Raw genomic sequence first — 13,718 nt, 5'->3', positions numbered from 1 at the left:
CCCTTCCAAGCTGGCAGCTTCTTGCGACCCAAAAGGGCTTCTAAAAGAAGGCAGGGACCGCCTTTGGGACCCAGCTGGGACACCCAGGCAATTCGTCCATGCGCCTCTAGAGGGCACGAGAGTGCACCATGGGGACGCAATGCGCATGTTCCACCCTCTCCGGCTGCCCTCCCTCCGTTTCCGCCGGAAGCACTCCCTGGAAGAGGCGGCCGGAAACTCGGGAGGGATCGGCCGCGTAGATAGGTTTGAAAGGCCCTATCAGGGCGACGGGCGGCCCGTTTGATCTGTGAGCCGGCCTGAGCCGTGCTGATTCCAGGCTGTGAGCGGCCTGCGCCATGGATCCTGGGGGTCAGTCGGATAGCCGGCTGCTGCGGCATCTCAAGGAAAGCCGTAGCCGTTTCCAGACGTACATGCAGCGGCTGATAGCAAAGGTGGGCTGGGATGGCCGAGGCGGGGAGGACACGGCGGGCGGGGCGGACGGGGATTCAGCGCCCTAGGATCTCACCAGTTCTCTTCCCCCGCAGTACAACCAGCCCTTTGAGGACGACCCGTTGGTGCAGATGGCCACGCTGACCTACGAGACGCCTCAGGGTATGGAACCTTCCTCCTCTTGGCAGTGTGCTAGAATAGAATGGTGGGGTAGGATTTGCAGTGCAGCACTTTTTCCCCTCACCGTGCAACCGTGAATTGCTGATTTTCCGAGTCATTATTCTAAAAGGAGTGCCTGGAGACATAGATGCAGCCTGAGTTTTTAAATGCCTGGTGCGGAAGCCCGAGCTAACTGCTTAAAGGCAATAAGTACAGTGTCTCTGTAAAATAAAAAGGATGTATACAACCATGGGTACACCGTATGGGTGTGTTAACAGCCATCGGAGTGCCTGCAAAGCCATTGGGACAGCACCCAGGACTGCTGGGCTCACATGAGTTGTGTAACTCGGACCCATATGTTGTGGACACTCCATCTGTCTGCCTTTCCGGGGCCATTTTATTAAATGTTGTGTACTGCCTTAAACCTCTTGAATTCTTTAACTGGGGTGTGTTTGCATTTGATGATGTTAGTTCCTTCCGTAGACTCATCATTTATTAATAAAATATGATTTCAGATCACAGTCTGCCAAGGATCTATAGGACCCACTCTGACAGATGCAGCCTTTGCACTTTGTCTCATGGAAAGAGACATAAATAATACTGCAACAGGTTGTTTTTGCTCTAGGTGGAATCTGGATGCAGTAATATAGGGGTCCTTGAGGGTGCTGTCTGTAGGCTTCTCTATGTTCTTGTGACTGTTCATGAAGGTGTGGGCAGTGTCTGAAATGTTTTGGACAACCTCTCTATCTTGAATAACACTCTCATTTCGTCGGTGAAAACCTGATACTCCGTTATACGAGAACAAGTGAAGTACCTGAAGAGTTTGAGGCCTTCTCTGTTGGTCCTTCCTCCCTGAGCACTGGCCAGCACACTGACTCCTAGGACTGCAATTGTTAATAGCTCTGCATCCTAGCAAGCTTGTAGCTTGTATTCATGACATAAGTCCCAACATCCTGTTACTTAATCTGAGAGAGACTTTGACGTGGCCTTCCCTAAGGTGCTCCTGACCCTCCCTGTGCAATAGCATGAACTCCCAGTCAAAGACAGTGATTGCGGCAGCCACAACAGGGGTGGAATCATTTGCTTGTGTCGACTGTGCACCTGTGAGATTTGTAGAGTTCAGTTTCAATGCTGCAGTGGAAGCCCTTCTTAAAAACCATTGCAGTAAAAGGTAGATTCCCACAGAGAGGGCCACTCAGCCAGGGTAGCAACGCCTCCATTTGATTCTTGAAGCCCATAAACTCAAGCATCGCTATCTACTAGAAACACTGTTGTACACACCTCCCAGGATTCACATGCTGGCTCTGCTACATGAGCCGAGAGTCTGGGAGTCATCTGAACTTCCTTTCCCTGTCTACTGCTGGCTGTCTACAGCAAAGATGCTAAGTCTCTGTTCCATGGGCTTCTAGGTGGTAGGAGTTACATGCAGATGGGTTGTGGAATTTTTTTCCCGCTTCTGTTATAATACAGTCATCTCAAACCTCAAAACCCACCATTCTTCCTTAGTAACTTTATTTTCCCAGGAGATTTAGAAGGAGTATATTGCACAGGCTCTGCTAGCTAGTGGGTGACAGGGCTGATGCATTTGAACTCCAGAGTTCTCTGTATTATGCCACGGGATTGCCCTAGGAAAGCCTAGGATGGTGTGCAAAAAATTGCCCTATAAAAATGCTTGCTCTAAGCCAGGCAGTGGTGACACATGCCTTAAATCCCAGCACTGGGGAGGCAGACGCAGCTGGGTATTTGTGAGTTCAAGGCCAGCCGTGTCTACAGAGTGAGTTCCAGGACAGCTAAGACTAGACAGAGAAACCCTGTCTGGGAGGTGGGGTGAAGGGGGATGCTTGCTTTGTAAATGTGCCCCCTCTCCATTCAGTATGCATGTAGCGTGTGTTTAGGATGTGAGCTGTCCTCAGCCCTTCAGATTAGTGGTGAAATCAGGTAAGCTGTTGCCTTCTGGGTTGGAGAGGTTGTCATTAGTTGTCCAACACTGTCAAAACCTGGATTGCTTTTAATGTATGGCCTTTTGTGCCATTCAGCTTGGTGCATTTTGGGCAGAAACTGAGCATTTCTGATTACTTCAGTTGTCATCTTCATTTTTTTTTAAGGATTGAGAATTTGGGGAGGAAAGCTGATAAAGGAAAGAAACAAGGAACAAACTCAGGTAATTACCGTCAGGTTTACCTTCTTAATGCTTTGCTGTAGTGATGACATGACTACATCCCTGTGTGAGTGAGCCTGAGGCCACGGCTGAGAACTGTGGAACACCACCTCAGGATGTTTGCCCTTCTCTGCCTTTTCTCCTGCATTTGGAGATTGACAGAGAGATATTTCTTCCGTTGTCTGCCTGTTGTGTGCTAAGTTTTCTCCATCATAGTCCACAGGGCCCTCTCGGCCATCTCATGTGTGCAGATAGTGGTCCGGCTTGGGGACCTGCAGGCTGTGTACTAGGCCAGCTGGGGGCTCCTTTCTTGGGTTCTTACAAAAAAAGACCAAATCTCATTTCCTTTGGTAAAAAACAGTGGTCCTTTCATCCTCTGAAAACCAGGGTGCAGGATGAGGAGGCGGTAGAGTGCAGAATCACACACCCTTCTGCCTTTCTGTCCTCTAGAAGGAGGGGTTCCCGGTACCAGGGCTTTACAGCTAGTGATCAGATCCTGGTTTCCTAGATGGCATCGATAGTTTGCCTTCCTGCTGTGAGAATGTGAGGCTTTTTGCCCTGGCAATAACTATAAGGCTGTTTGGTCTAATTGGATCTCGGACAACCATGGTTCCTGGGGAAACCTGTTACCCAGAATGGAACGTCAAGATGAAAGTTACATAACATTAATAGCAATTCTGAAACTGCGCTTCCTTGGTTAATTATTATAGCCATAGGAAGACTAGAACACTTGGGTTAGCTGGCTGCTATGCTGTGTGATCACTGATGCCATTTTAGTTCCATCTGTAAATGCACCTCATACTCCTTTCCAGTTAATCAATAAGGGAACCCTGTCTTCACCAGCTATTGTATAATCTAATTGCCCTTTGGGATTTTTGAGACAGAGACTCAGACTGTAGTTCAAGCTCACCTGGATCTTGCTGTATAGCATCAGTCCTCCCTTGGCCTCCTGGGATGTTAGGATTACAGCCATGTTCTCTCTTTTTTTAATTGCTGATCAATTCCAAGGCATTTGGCCCTTGTACCTTCCTGTTCTGAATCAGGGTCTGCGTGCTCTATCTGTAAAGATGTAGATGCTTGAGGATGTGCCAGCCATGTATTTGTTAATTGTGGTTCGGCTCTGTCATGAGGGTGAAAGTGAACACACCTGATGTATTCCATGGCTTGGTTTATTAAGCCCATTGCATGGTCCTCGAGGAGCAGCCTGCCCTAACCCTTCTGTCACCCTCATTCGGGGCTACAGGACGTGCTGTCTTTACATTACACGTACAGCCATTCACCTGTCAGCCCAGTGCTAGAGTGGTAATTCTGGTAGCAAAAAATGTTATTTATTTAAGGTAGTAGTAATTATTTAAAATGTAGTAGACCCTCTGCCTAAGGTCTGTAAAACTGCTGGAGCTTTTCTTAGGACTAGAAAAGCTGTAGTAACAACTGGGGTTTCCACGGTGTTGCTGGGGTTTCCACGGTGTTGCTGGGGTTTGTTATTGGTGATGTCCCCCCATGACCAAGTGTTTATGCTGGTTCCAAGACTGCCCTCCTGAGGACGGTGGAAGGCAGGAAGTTAGGATGGACACCCCATTGCCCGCACAGGTTTGTTGTGTCGGTGCCAAACAAGCAGTAGTGGGTACTGAGGACTGGCTGCTTCATGAATATCAAGTTCTGCCCTTCAGACACTGGAAACCATAGAATTTAAGCCGAAAGCTTTGAGGTCTTAGCTTGCAGTGATGTCCCTGGAGGTAGGAGTCCCTTAGTTTGGTGCCGACTGGCCACCTCAGGTTCCCTGGCCCCAATAGAGCTAGAACCTGAAGGACATTGCCCACTGCGCTGGCTTCTGAATTGTGTAAGCGGCCTTCTGTTGAGTGCTGACACATACTAATAAGCACTTGTTGCCACCTTCTTAGTGGAGCCTGGTGAACACAGGCCTTAGAGAGTGGAAGTGGCCTCCCCGGGGGGAGTGACCATTTGACTGCTCAGTGGCCTCCCCTGGGGGGGGGAGTGACCATTTGACTGCTCAGTGCCTCCACCCAGCAGGGGCTGCTGCAGCCACATTATGGCCACACACTACAATACTTGTAGACCCCAGGTCAGCCCTGTGGACCAGTGGAATTTTCCACTGTCTTCTGGGAGTCTTGCCGTCCTTCATTTAAGCACATACAGGAAGATAATTGCAAAGCTGTTATTTCCCTGGTGTGTCCCACTAGGGTTGTGAATGTTTTGATATACAGTAGCTAGAAATGTGTTGTGACTTAATGAAGCCTGTATTTCTTGATTGTTATACCCCAAGGACCCTTCTGTGAAGATGTTTACCAGATTAAATAGGCAAGCTCCAGACGGCAATGATCCCTGGTCACAAGTCCTGGGAGATGGTGAGTGTTATCTTGTTAGAAAGGGAGGCTAGGGACAAGGCCAGCTTGTCCCCATTACAGCAGTTTACAGATGCGGGATTTTACTGTTAATGTTTTATGTAGATTTCTTGTCCTCCTAGGTCCCTGGAAGATGGGGACCCATGTCTTGCCCACTAGTGTCAACATTTAGTAGGTCTTAGGATTTGCCCTGAAGGATCACAGGAGCACCAGCTTCTATTACGACCTCCCCCTTCCTCACCTCTGCAGCCAGTGTCTGTCTTTCCTTATTCAGCTTCCTTGCCTTGCATGAGGCTCCCAGGCTGTGTTCTTCCTGTCTCCCCAGGCCCCACTGTTCAGTCCCTTTGCAGCCTAATCACAGAAAGATCCTCCCACTTGCCACCTTGGGTTTCCCACTGCCGAGATATTCCTCACCTGCTTCATTCCAGCTGGTCTATCTTTAGAACTTTAGTCTGTAGCCCAGTGTGGAGGCACAGGTCTTTAGTTCAAGCACTTGCAAGGCAAACGCAGGTGGAATTCTTGTGAGTTCGAGGCCGGCTAGATCTACAAAGGGAGTTCCAGGCCAGCCAAGGCTACACAGTGAATCCCTGTTTGGGGAAGGGGGGAGCAAGCCTTTTTTATTTTTCTTTCCTCAAATGAAAGCAGTGAGAGGGTGGTGATGCTGCTTGCTGGGGTTCCTGGTTTACTGGGGAGCCTAGCTTTACAAACCAATTAGATTCCCCCTACTATTTGAAGCTTAGGTGATGCCTTGGGTGTTGGGGCCATGATGCCTGTTGGTGTTTCAGTGAATTATTTGTTAAAAGCTCTGTCCCTCAGCCTGACTAGCCACATTTCACTGTTCAGTGGCCCAGCCCCTAGCTGTTGGGCAGCAGGTGGGAACTCCCATTATCTCTAGGAGTTCAGTCCTATTGGGTAAGTGTCAAGAGTGTCTCAGATCAGAGGTCACTGAATTGGAGAATTTGCTGTTCCTATTGATGAGTCGGGTGTCTTCCTGATCAGAGGGGCTAGACTACTGGCAATCATGGGCACAAAAGGAACAGCCTTTTTCTTAAGATTTATTTTATTTAAATTATGTGTATGAGGCATCAGATTTCCCTGGAGCTGGGGTTACAGGTTGTTGTGAGCTGCCCGTCATGAGTGCTATGAACTGAACTCAATTTCTCTGGAATAGCAATAAGCATTCTTCCTTTCTTTTTGGTTCTAGTTGGTTGGTTTTTTGTTTTGTTTTGTTTTTTGAGACAGTTTGTGTAGACTATACTGGTCTTGAATTCATAGAGATCCGCCTGCCTCTGCCTCCTGAGTGCTGGGATTAAAGGTGTGCACCACAGTCTTAATACCTAAACCATCTTCCCAACCCCAGGGAAAGATTCTTAAGCCAGCAGAGATCTTTACTATAGACATGTCTCAAGTGATACATGAGCTGCGAGATACACACCTGTGAGATGTTCATGTGTTAAAACTTTCTCTACATCTAGATTCAGAAAGCAGCAGAGCAGATACAAGCTTAGACGAAGAGGAACAGTTGTCTTGCACCTTGATGGTAAGAGGAGCTTCTAGTGACATTGGGCAGCATCAGATGTGGCTGCAGCTCCCAGAGAGTGTATGGCCTGTGGCAGCATCCCTCCTTTGTGATTGCCCCATGGCTCTGCTGCTGCCCTCAGCTCTGGGCACCCTTTTAGATCCCGACATCCAGGCCCCTCTTCCTCAAAGGCCAGCATAGACTAGTTCAGGAAGGTGTTTGCTATATGCCATCATCCTTGACTGGCCACTAGATGTTGCCAGTTTTGACCCAGTCTTGCCTTTGGGCAGTTCCAGTGTTTCCAGGTCAGCTGTGTGGTCAGCTGGGCAGTAGTGGCACATGCCTTTAATCCCAGTACTTGGGAAGAAGAGGCAGGTGGACCTCTGTGCGTTCAAGGCCAGCCTGGTGAACAAAGTGAATTCCAGGACAGCTAGGGCTGTTACACAGAGAAACCCTGAAGAAAGAAAGAAAGATAGATAGATAGATAGATAGATAGATAGATAGATAGATAGATAGATAGATAGATGATAGATAGGCAGACAAACACATAAATCTGTGTGGTCACAAGGTTACTGACCTAAAAACTTAGTAACCTTATGTATTGTTTCCTCTAGTGTCCCCAGAGTGGGAGTGACCTGCCTCCTTGTATCCTCTGATTCTCACCTACCTGGTTGGTGGAGGCGACAGTCCTCACAGATGTCAGAAAGGGAGATGATCCCTTCCGGTGTCAGGAGAGAGAGGAAGAGGCAGGTCTCTTCTCCGTCAGTAGTCGGGATGTTCTGATCATCGCCAGCCTCCCTACTTTCTAGTAATGCCATTATAGGCATCTTCAGGGTTATGTGCTCTTGGTCATTTTAGTTCCTCTGGATCCCAGATAAAATCCCTGCAATCACACACTGAGTCTGGGAGTTCAAAGAGGCCCTACCACTTTGTAACAGCAAATGTGGAAGAATGACCTGAAATAACTTCCTTTAGATATTCGAGCACTCATGAGCTTTCAGATGTTCCAGAATTCACAAGGCTGGAGGCACCTGGCATTCTGACTGAGGGTTCTGACTTCTGTCTGATCAGCCTACAGTACCTGGAAGCTCTTTGAAAAATGATTTGAGATGGAAGTACTTCACCCAGGTGGATATTCTGCTTCAAGATGAGGAGTATTTTAAGGTAATCTGTGTCTGTTGGTAAGACTCGACTAGACATTAAAGACAAATTGGGGTTCAGTAGTTAGGATTTCATGTGCTGTCCTCAGAGCCTATGGCGGGATCTCAGTAATTATTTCCACACTTTTCACGTGCTATCAGACTTTTTCTCTTCTTCATTGAATGCTCCAGGGACCTAGGCAGCATCAGGGAAACTCAGGGAGACATGCTCAGGGGCGGGGGGGGGGGGGGGGGTTGACTGGGATAGATCTGCTGTGGTGGGGCCACAGACTCCAAGAGCAACTCCAGTTCTTAGCTGCACAGGTGAGGAGAGCAACCCCCACCTTTCCTGGTGAGGTCTCCACTGCTGTCGCTGCACCTGGTCTGAGGTGGGTGAACAGGAGGCAGCAGGCAGACCACAGGCCTCTCTCCTAGCACGGGTGCCCTGCAATTCACTGCAGTGCTTCCCCAAAGCTTGTTCCTTACACAGCCCAAGACCACTGCCACGGGGTGATGCCACCGATAGTGGGCTGGGCCCTCCTTTCCCCATTAGTAATCAAGACCCGTCCACCTGATAAAGACTGTTACTCATTGGAGAGCCTCTTAAGGTGAATGACTATAGGCTGTGTCGGGCTGAGAGCTAAGGATAACTAGGACAGCTGGTGGTGGAGATTCCCCTGTAGAAGTCACCTCCTCTACCGGTTTCCCAGGTTCTGTCAGCATCTTTCACAAAATGAAGGACATCCTAACTCCCTAATGCCAGATGCCTAAGGAGTAATGTTAAATAAGAGGCAATTCCTCCCCCACTGACGCTTGCAAGTTCCCATGGAGTCGATGGTCTTACTGGGCTGGTAGTGAGCCGAAGCCTGTTTGGGGATCCCTCAGTCACTGTCCTAGGAATGCATTCTCCTGGCAGAGCAGGTGGCATCCTCCTGGTTCTTACGTGATCAGAGGAAAGGGCTAGAATTAGGCCCAAGTTTATCTGACCTCTGCCCACTATCTCCCTGGCCTCTGGACGTTCTGACTAATCCAAGTCATCTCAGGGTTTCCATTGCTGTGAAGAGACACGATGACCACAGCGCCTCTTCTAAAGGAAAGCATTTAATTAAGGTAGTAGCCCACAGTTTTAGTTTTGTCCATTATCATCCTGGCAGGGAACATGGTGGCGGGCAGGCAGTCATGGTGCTGTAGAGGGGCTATTACATGTGATATGCAGGCAACAGGAAGTAAAGTGTCTCACTGGGCGTGGCTTGAGCATATATGAACCCTCAAAGCCTGCCTCCACAGTGACACATGTCCTCCAACAAAGCCACGCTTCCTAGTAGTGTCACTCCTTTTGGGGGCCATTTTCTTATCAAAGCACCACACAAGTGTAATGTAAACAAGAGCCACCGATGGCTGGGTAGGGAGTAACTGCCAGAAAGGTGGCTGTGCCCTTGTGGGCAGAAATCTCAGATGTTTTGGGACTTTCTCTGTGGCTTGAAGACTATCAGCCACGGTCATGTTACAATTACAACGATGCTTGTTTTGAAGTGGGAATAACTGACATCATCCAAGGACAGTGTATTTGTACGAATAAGGTCTTAACACCTAATACTCTTATCATTGGCTCTGGTTTCAGAATGCAGAGAAGAGAAACGGAAAAGACGCGCTCGTGACTTTGCTTTCTTCCTCACGTGTCTCACCAGCCCCTGGTGAGTATGAGGGGGTAATTTTACATGAACTGTATCTTTCATCTTTCGACACTTGGGGCCCTTGGTGCTACCTATGTTGAGTGTTCGGTGTGGGTGTCTCAGCAGCACAAGCTGTTAGTGGTGTATGTCTCCGAGAACAATAAAGATAACCTCAGTGTAGTCTCACTGAAACCTGGGCTGGTTTTCCCTCTGTGGTCATGATACCAGATGCTACATAGATCTTTGCCCTCAGTTTGAACATTTTGAGTCTAGCAGCACCCAAGTAACCAGTGGCCGTCCATGTTGTGTGTCACAGGTAGCATTCATCATTGTTCCTTCACTGACCCTCCCTGGCACACATGTATGAACACAAGCAGTATTTATTTGACTCATGTTTGAAGCTACCCTAAATGCTTCACATGTACTTTCTAAGTACCAGGTGATTCTCCATGACTATAGCATAGCAAGTTTAGAATGTGCCAGAGACTTCTCATTGGCATGATATAATTTTACCAACTGAGCCACAATGTCCTTTGTAGCCATTTTTGTCCTTTTAGCAATAGACCCAGTTAGATGGCACCCACTTCATTTAGCAGCCCCCTGAGTTGCCATCACTGTTGTTTCTCATAAGATCACCTAGCTTGAGTGCTAGGTGGGTTTTTCCTGATTCTGTAGGTTTGATTTTACTTGTTAAAATCCATGTAGTTATGTAATACAGAAGTCAGAGCTGCACCGTGCACAGGAACATGTCTTCCCAGCCATCCTATAGAGGTCAGGAGTTTGGGGTTATTTATTGGTTTTTGTTCTGTGTACATGCATGCGTGTGTTCTGGTGCCACAGACCACAGAGGCCAGAAGAGCATATCACATTCCCCTGGAGCTAGATTTACAGGCATTTGTTTGTTGCCTATTGTGGGTGCTGGGAACTGAACTCTGGTGCTCTGGAAGAGCAGCAAATCCTCTTAAACACTGAGTTATCTCTTAGTCCCCTTTGTTGGCTTTTTTTTTTTTTTCTTTTAATTGAATGTGTTTAGGTTTGTAGAATTTTCCTTTCTGATTAATCTTGGAAGTTTTTATCTATGTGTGTATTGTATTGGCTTTTGGGCCAACAGCTATGTCTAAACAGGGTAAAGAGGAGCAGATTCTTGGAAAACTGGAGTGAAAAGTCAATTTGGTCAATTTTGGTTGCTAAAGTCTGCCAAGGAGAGTCTGTCCTTAACATTTCTGGCGTTTTATTTTGTTTGTGCTGTTTTAAACCATCGTGATTGTGATTGTCTCTTGTGCTCTCTGACCTTAGTATGGACGAATTAAGCCATGGTTTACCCTGACTTTGTATATTTTTCTCCCAGGATGCCAGGATAGTATCTCTGCAGAGAGCTCTGGTAGCCCTGAAATGTCAGCTTCATCTTCCAGAGACTGGAGTCCCTCAAACCCTTGTCAGGCTGACATGACTGTTATGCCTAGAAATGACAGCTTCTCCTTTCTAGGGACCAGCAGCAGCAGCTTAAGCAGTCAGCCTCTTGAGGTTGATGACATTTGCAATGTGACAGTCAGTGATTTGTACGAAGGCATGATGCATTCAATGAGTAGGCTTCTGAGCTTAAAGCCATCATGCATAATCTCCACCAAGACTTCCATCAACCAGAACTGGAACCCCAGGAGGAGGCTGTCACGAAAGAGTAGGGTACACATGAATAGGACATATGGCCACAGAAGCAAGCCCTTTCCAAGGAGCTCCAAGAAGGGGCCCCATTCAAAGCCACGGAAAGAGGTATTAAGTGACTGCAAGAACTTACTGCACACTGCTCCCCACAAGACAGACTTAAAACTGGAAAGGGGATCTTTTGAAGGAAGCAAACTCCAAGTCCATAAGTTCAGTCCATCTTGGAAGGAGCTTCAGGTGATGCCTCAGAAGTATTTAGACTTAAACAAAATGTACTACCATGAGCAAGAAAATAGAGTGAAGACATTACAGTGGCTAATTTCACCAGTTAAAATAGTTCCCAGACCAAGGATGTTTCCAAGTCGAGCAGAGAAGAGGTATAGGGAAATTGAAATGAAATTTGACAAACTTCATCAGGAATGTAGCCTGTCTTCTGGAAAACAGCTTGCCCTAGCCAGCCCCACAGAATCCTGGTCTGTAGATGTGCACAGAGGTATTCCTCGAAGCCCAGGCAGCCCCCAGGGCATAAAAACCCACAGGCTGAGTTCACCTTTCAACAGAGAAAAGAGGTCGAGTGAGATTTTTGAAGACCTGAGTGAAATGTCTGTCAAAGCCAGTAGCTGTCCCCCAAGGAGCCATTCTGCTCTATTACCATCGGGGGACAGCACCTCACAAAGCTTAGGCCATTCTCAACAAATGTCTAGCCTTTTTCTTCAAGGACATAATTCTGGACCAATTAGAAAGGCAGTATCACCCAGTACAGCTATTTCAGCACCATGGACAAGCCCCCTGAGCCGAGGGAGAAATCGCTATGATGAGATTAATGAAGAATTTGATAAGCTTTATCAGAAGTATTGCTTGATGTCACCTCGGCAGGTGAAGGTGACCTCTTGTGTTACAGTATCTCCAAAGAAAGCTGGTGCAGCTATTCCTAGTCAGACAGAGGACTTAAGAAAATTAAATTCAAACTCTGGATTCCAGAGTTCCCCAAAATTGTCAGCACTTGGCTGGAACATAAGAAGCCCACAGGACTCAATTCCAGTTGAGACTCAAATGTTTGCATGGACTGCTAGTGCTGTTATGAGAGACCCTCGCTTCCCAACAAAGAGGCGCAAGTTGTCATACCCCCTATTGTGTGCACGCCAGGCCAAGTCATGGGATTCTTCCGGAGCATCAGGCAAAGCAGTGCCCTAACCAGAAAAGCAGGCCAACCCTGTGTGGCCTGACTGCTGATAAGGTGTTCCTGTCCGCTGGGCCTGATGTCTGTTGTAATGAGTAGCTGTTGAGGTACAAGATGCTATGGCAGACACTTCTGTTTGGAACTCAGGGTATCACAGTAAACAGTGTATCACTTCGTCTCCCTCCCCACAGCCACTCAGCCCCTCCCCAGCCACCTCCCCAGCTCTAAATCGCCATCATCTTTTCATGTGGAATGTTAGTGGTGCCTTGGGCTTTCCCAGCCACGCTCAGCCATTATTGTGTCTCCTGACCATATTCATGGGGCTCTGCTTCCCAATTGCTGAGATTATTTTTGTTTTGTAATTTCTTTTCATGGGTAAAATACTTTGTGAACTAGATCTTCCTGGTTGAAGGCCACAGATGACACCCAGGGAGTAGGGCCAGATACGCAAAGGAACCCATCCTAGGTGCCATGCCAGCTGGGTCTCCAGCTACCTTCTGTGGCAGTGCCCTTGGCAGGCTGCACTCGCCAACAGTTTCCTTTGCTCTTGGCCTTGGGTTCTTTAACATGATGGAATTTCCCACCAGGGACTAGTACAGTCGATAGAAGTTAGGAATTCATCAGCTGGCCTTGAAACACTATTGGGATTATACTAAGAATTGTTTTTCATCAGTCATGATGGAAAAGTGGTTTTTGTTAGGTAAATCCAAAGTTTAGAAATCTTGCCTCTAGTTAGTCTCTGTCACTGTCACCCAGGCTGGCCATAGATGCACCACAAAACATCCAGCACCACAACTCTTTGTTCTGCCCTTGCTTTGTGCCTGGGACAACTGGTGCCGTGGAAAGTACCTGGTATTTTATAAATACATTTTCAGTGTCAGTCAGTCCTGTGGGCCTGTTTGTCTCAAATTTTGTTTGTTTGTTTTTTTTGGGGGGGGTTTCCCCATTTAGACATGCTTTCTAGAACATTCTTCACATTTTCTGTTTTGTTGAAACATTGCTATCTTATGAAACCTACATTTGAGCCCTGGGCACAGTGATCCTTGAAGTAAATAGGACTGTCGGGTCTTTAAAAGAGACAGCTAGCTAAAACCACCTGAGATTCACCTACAAGAAGTAATTCCAAGGTCTTGATGCTTTTAGAAGAGATTTGAAACAATTCTGAGGTGTTTCCAGTTGCTCTTGTAGCCATGCAGCATCCTTGAGGCCTCTGTTTCTACTGAGGTAGCTTCTGGTTGCCTGTAGCTGGTTTTGTTTGTTTTGTTTTGTTTGATTTTTTTGAGACAGGGTTTTTCTGGGTAGCTTTGTAGACCAGGCTAGCCTCGAACTCAGAGGTCCACCTACTTCTGCCTCCCCAGTGTTGAGTTTGAAGGCATGCACCACCCCTGCCCAGCTGCTGGTAGTTGTTTTTAACAAACAATTTCAAATATTCTATG

General features: G+C 47.4%; 1 protein-coding gene across 1 annotated transcript; it reads left to right on the top strand.

Annotated features, from left to right (window-relative positions):
* The first annotated feature begins 258 nt into the window (after positions 1-258).
* On the top strand, positions 259-12,414 carry Hjurp (Holliday junction recognition protein). Its single transcript, XM_051190753.1, has 8 exons — positions 259-431; positions 525-591; positions 2,694-2,749; positions 5,031-5,112; positions 6,585-6,649; positions 7,700-7,792; positions 9,389-9,461; positions 10,789-12,414. Exons 1-8 carry the CDS (start codon positions 336-338, stop codon positions 12,294-12,296), a joined length of 2,040 nt encoding a protein of 679 aa, XP_051046710.1. The 5' UTR covers positions 259-335; the 3' UTR covers positions 12,297-12,414.
* The last annotated feature ends 1,304 nt before the right edge of the window (positions 12,415-13,718 follow it).

The sequence above is a fragment of the Phodopus roborovskii genome, unplaced genomic scaffold, assembly GCF_943737965.1.
Source record: "Phodopus roborovskii unplaced genomic scaffold, PHOROB, whole genome shotgun sequence".
NCBI classification, from domain to species: domain Eukaryota; kingdom Metazoa; phylum Chordata; class Mammalia; order Rodentia; family Cricetidae; genus Phodopus; species Phodopus roborovskii.
The sequence above is the reverse complement of the archived record's forward strand: the minus strand, read 5'-3'. Positions and strand labels throughout refer to the sequence as shown.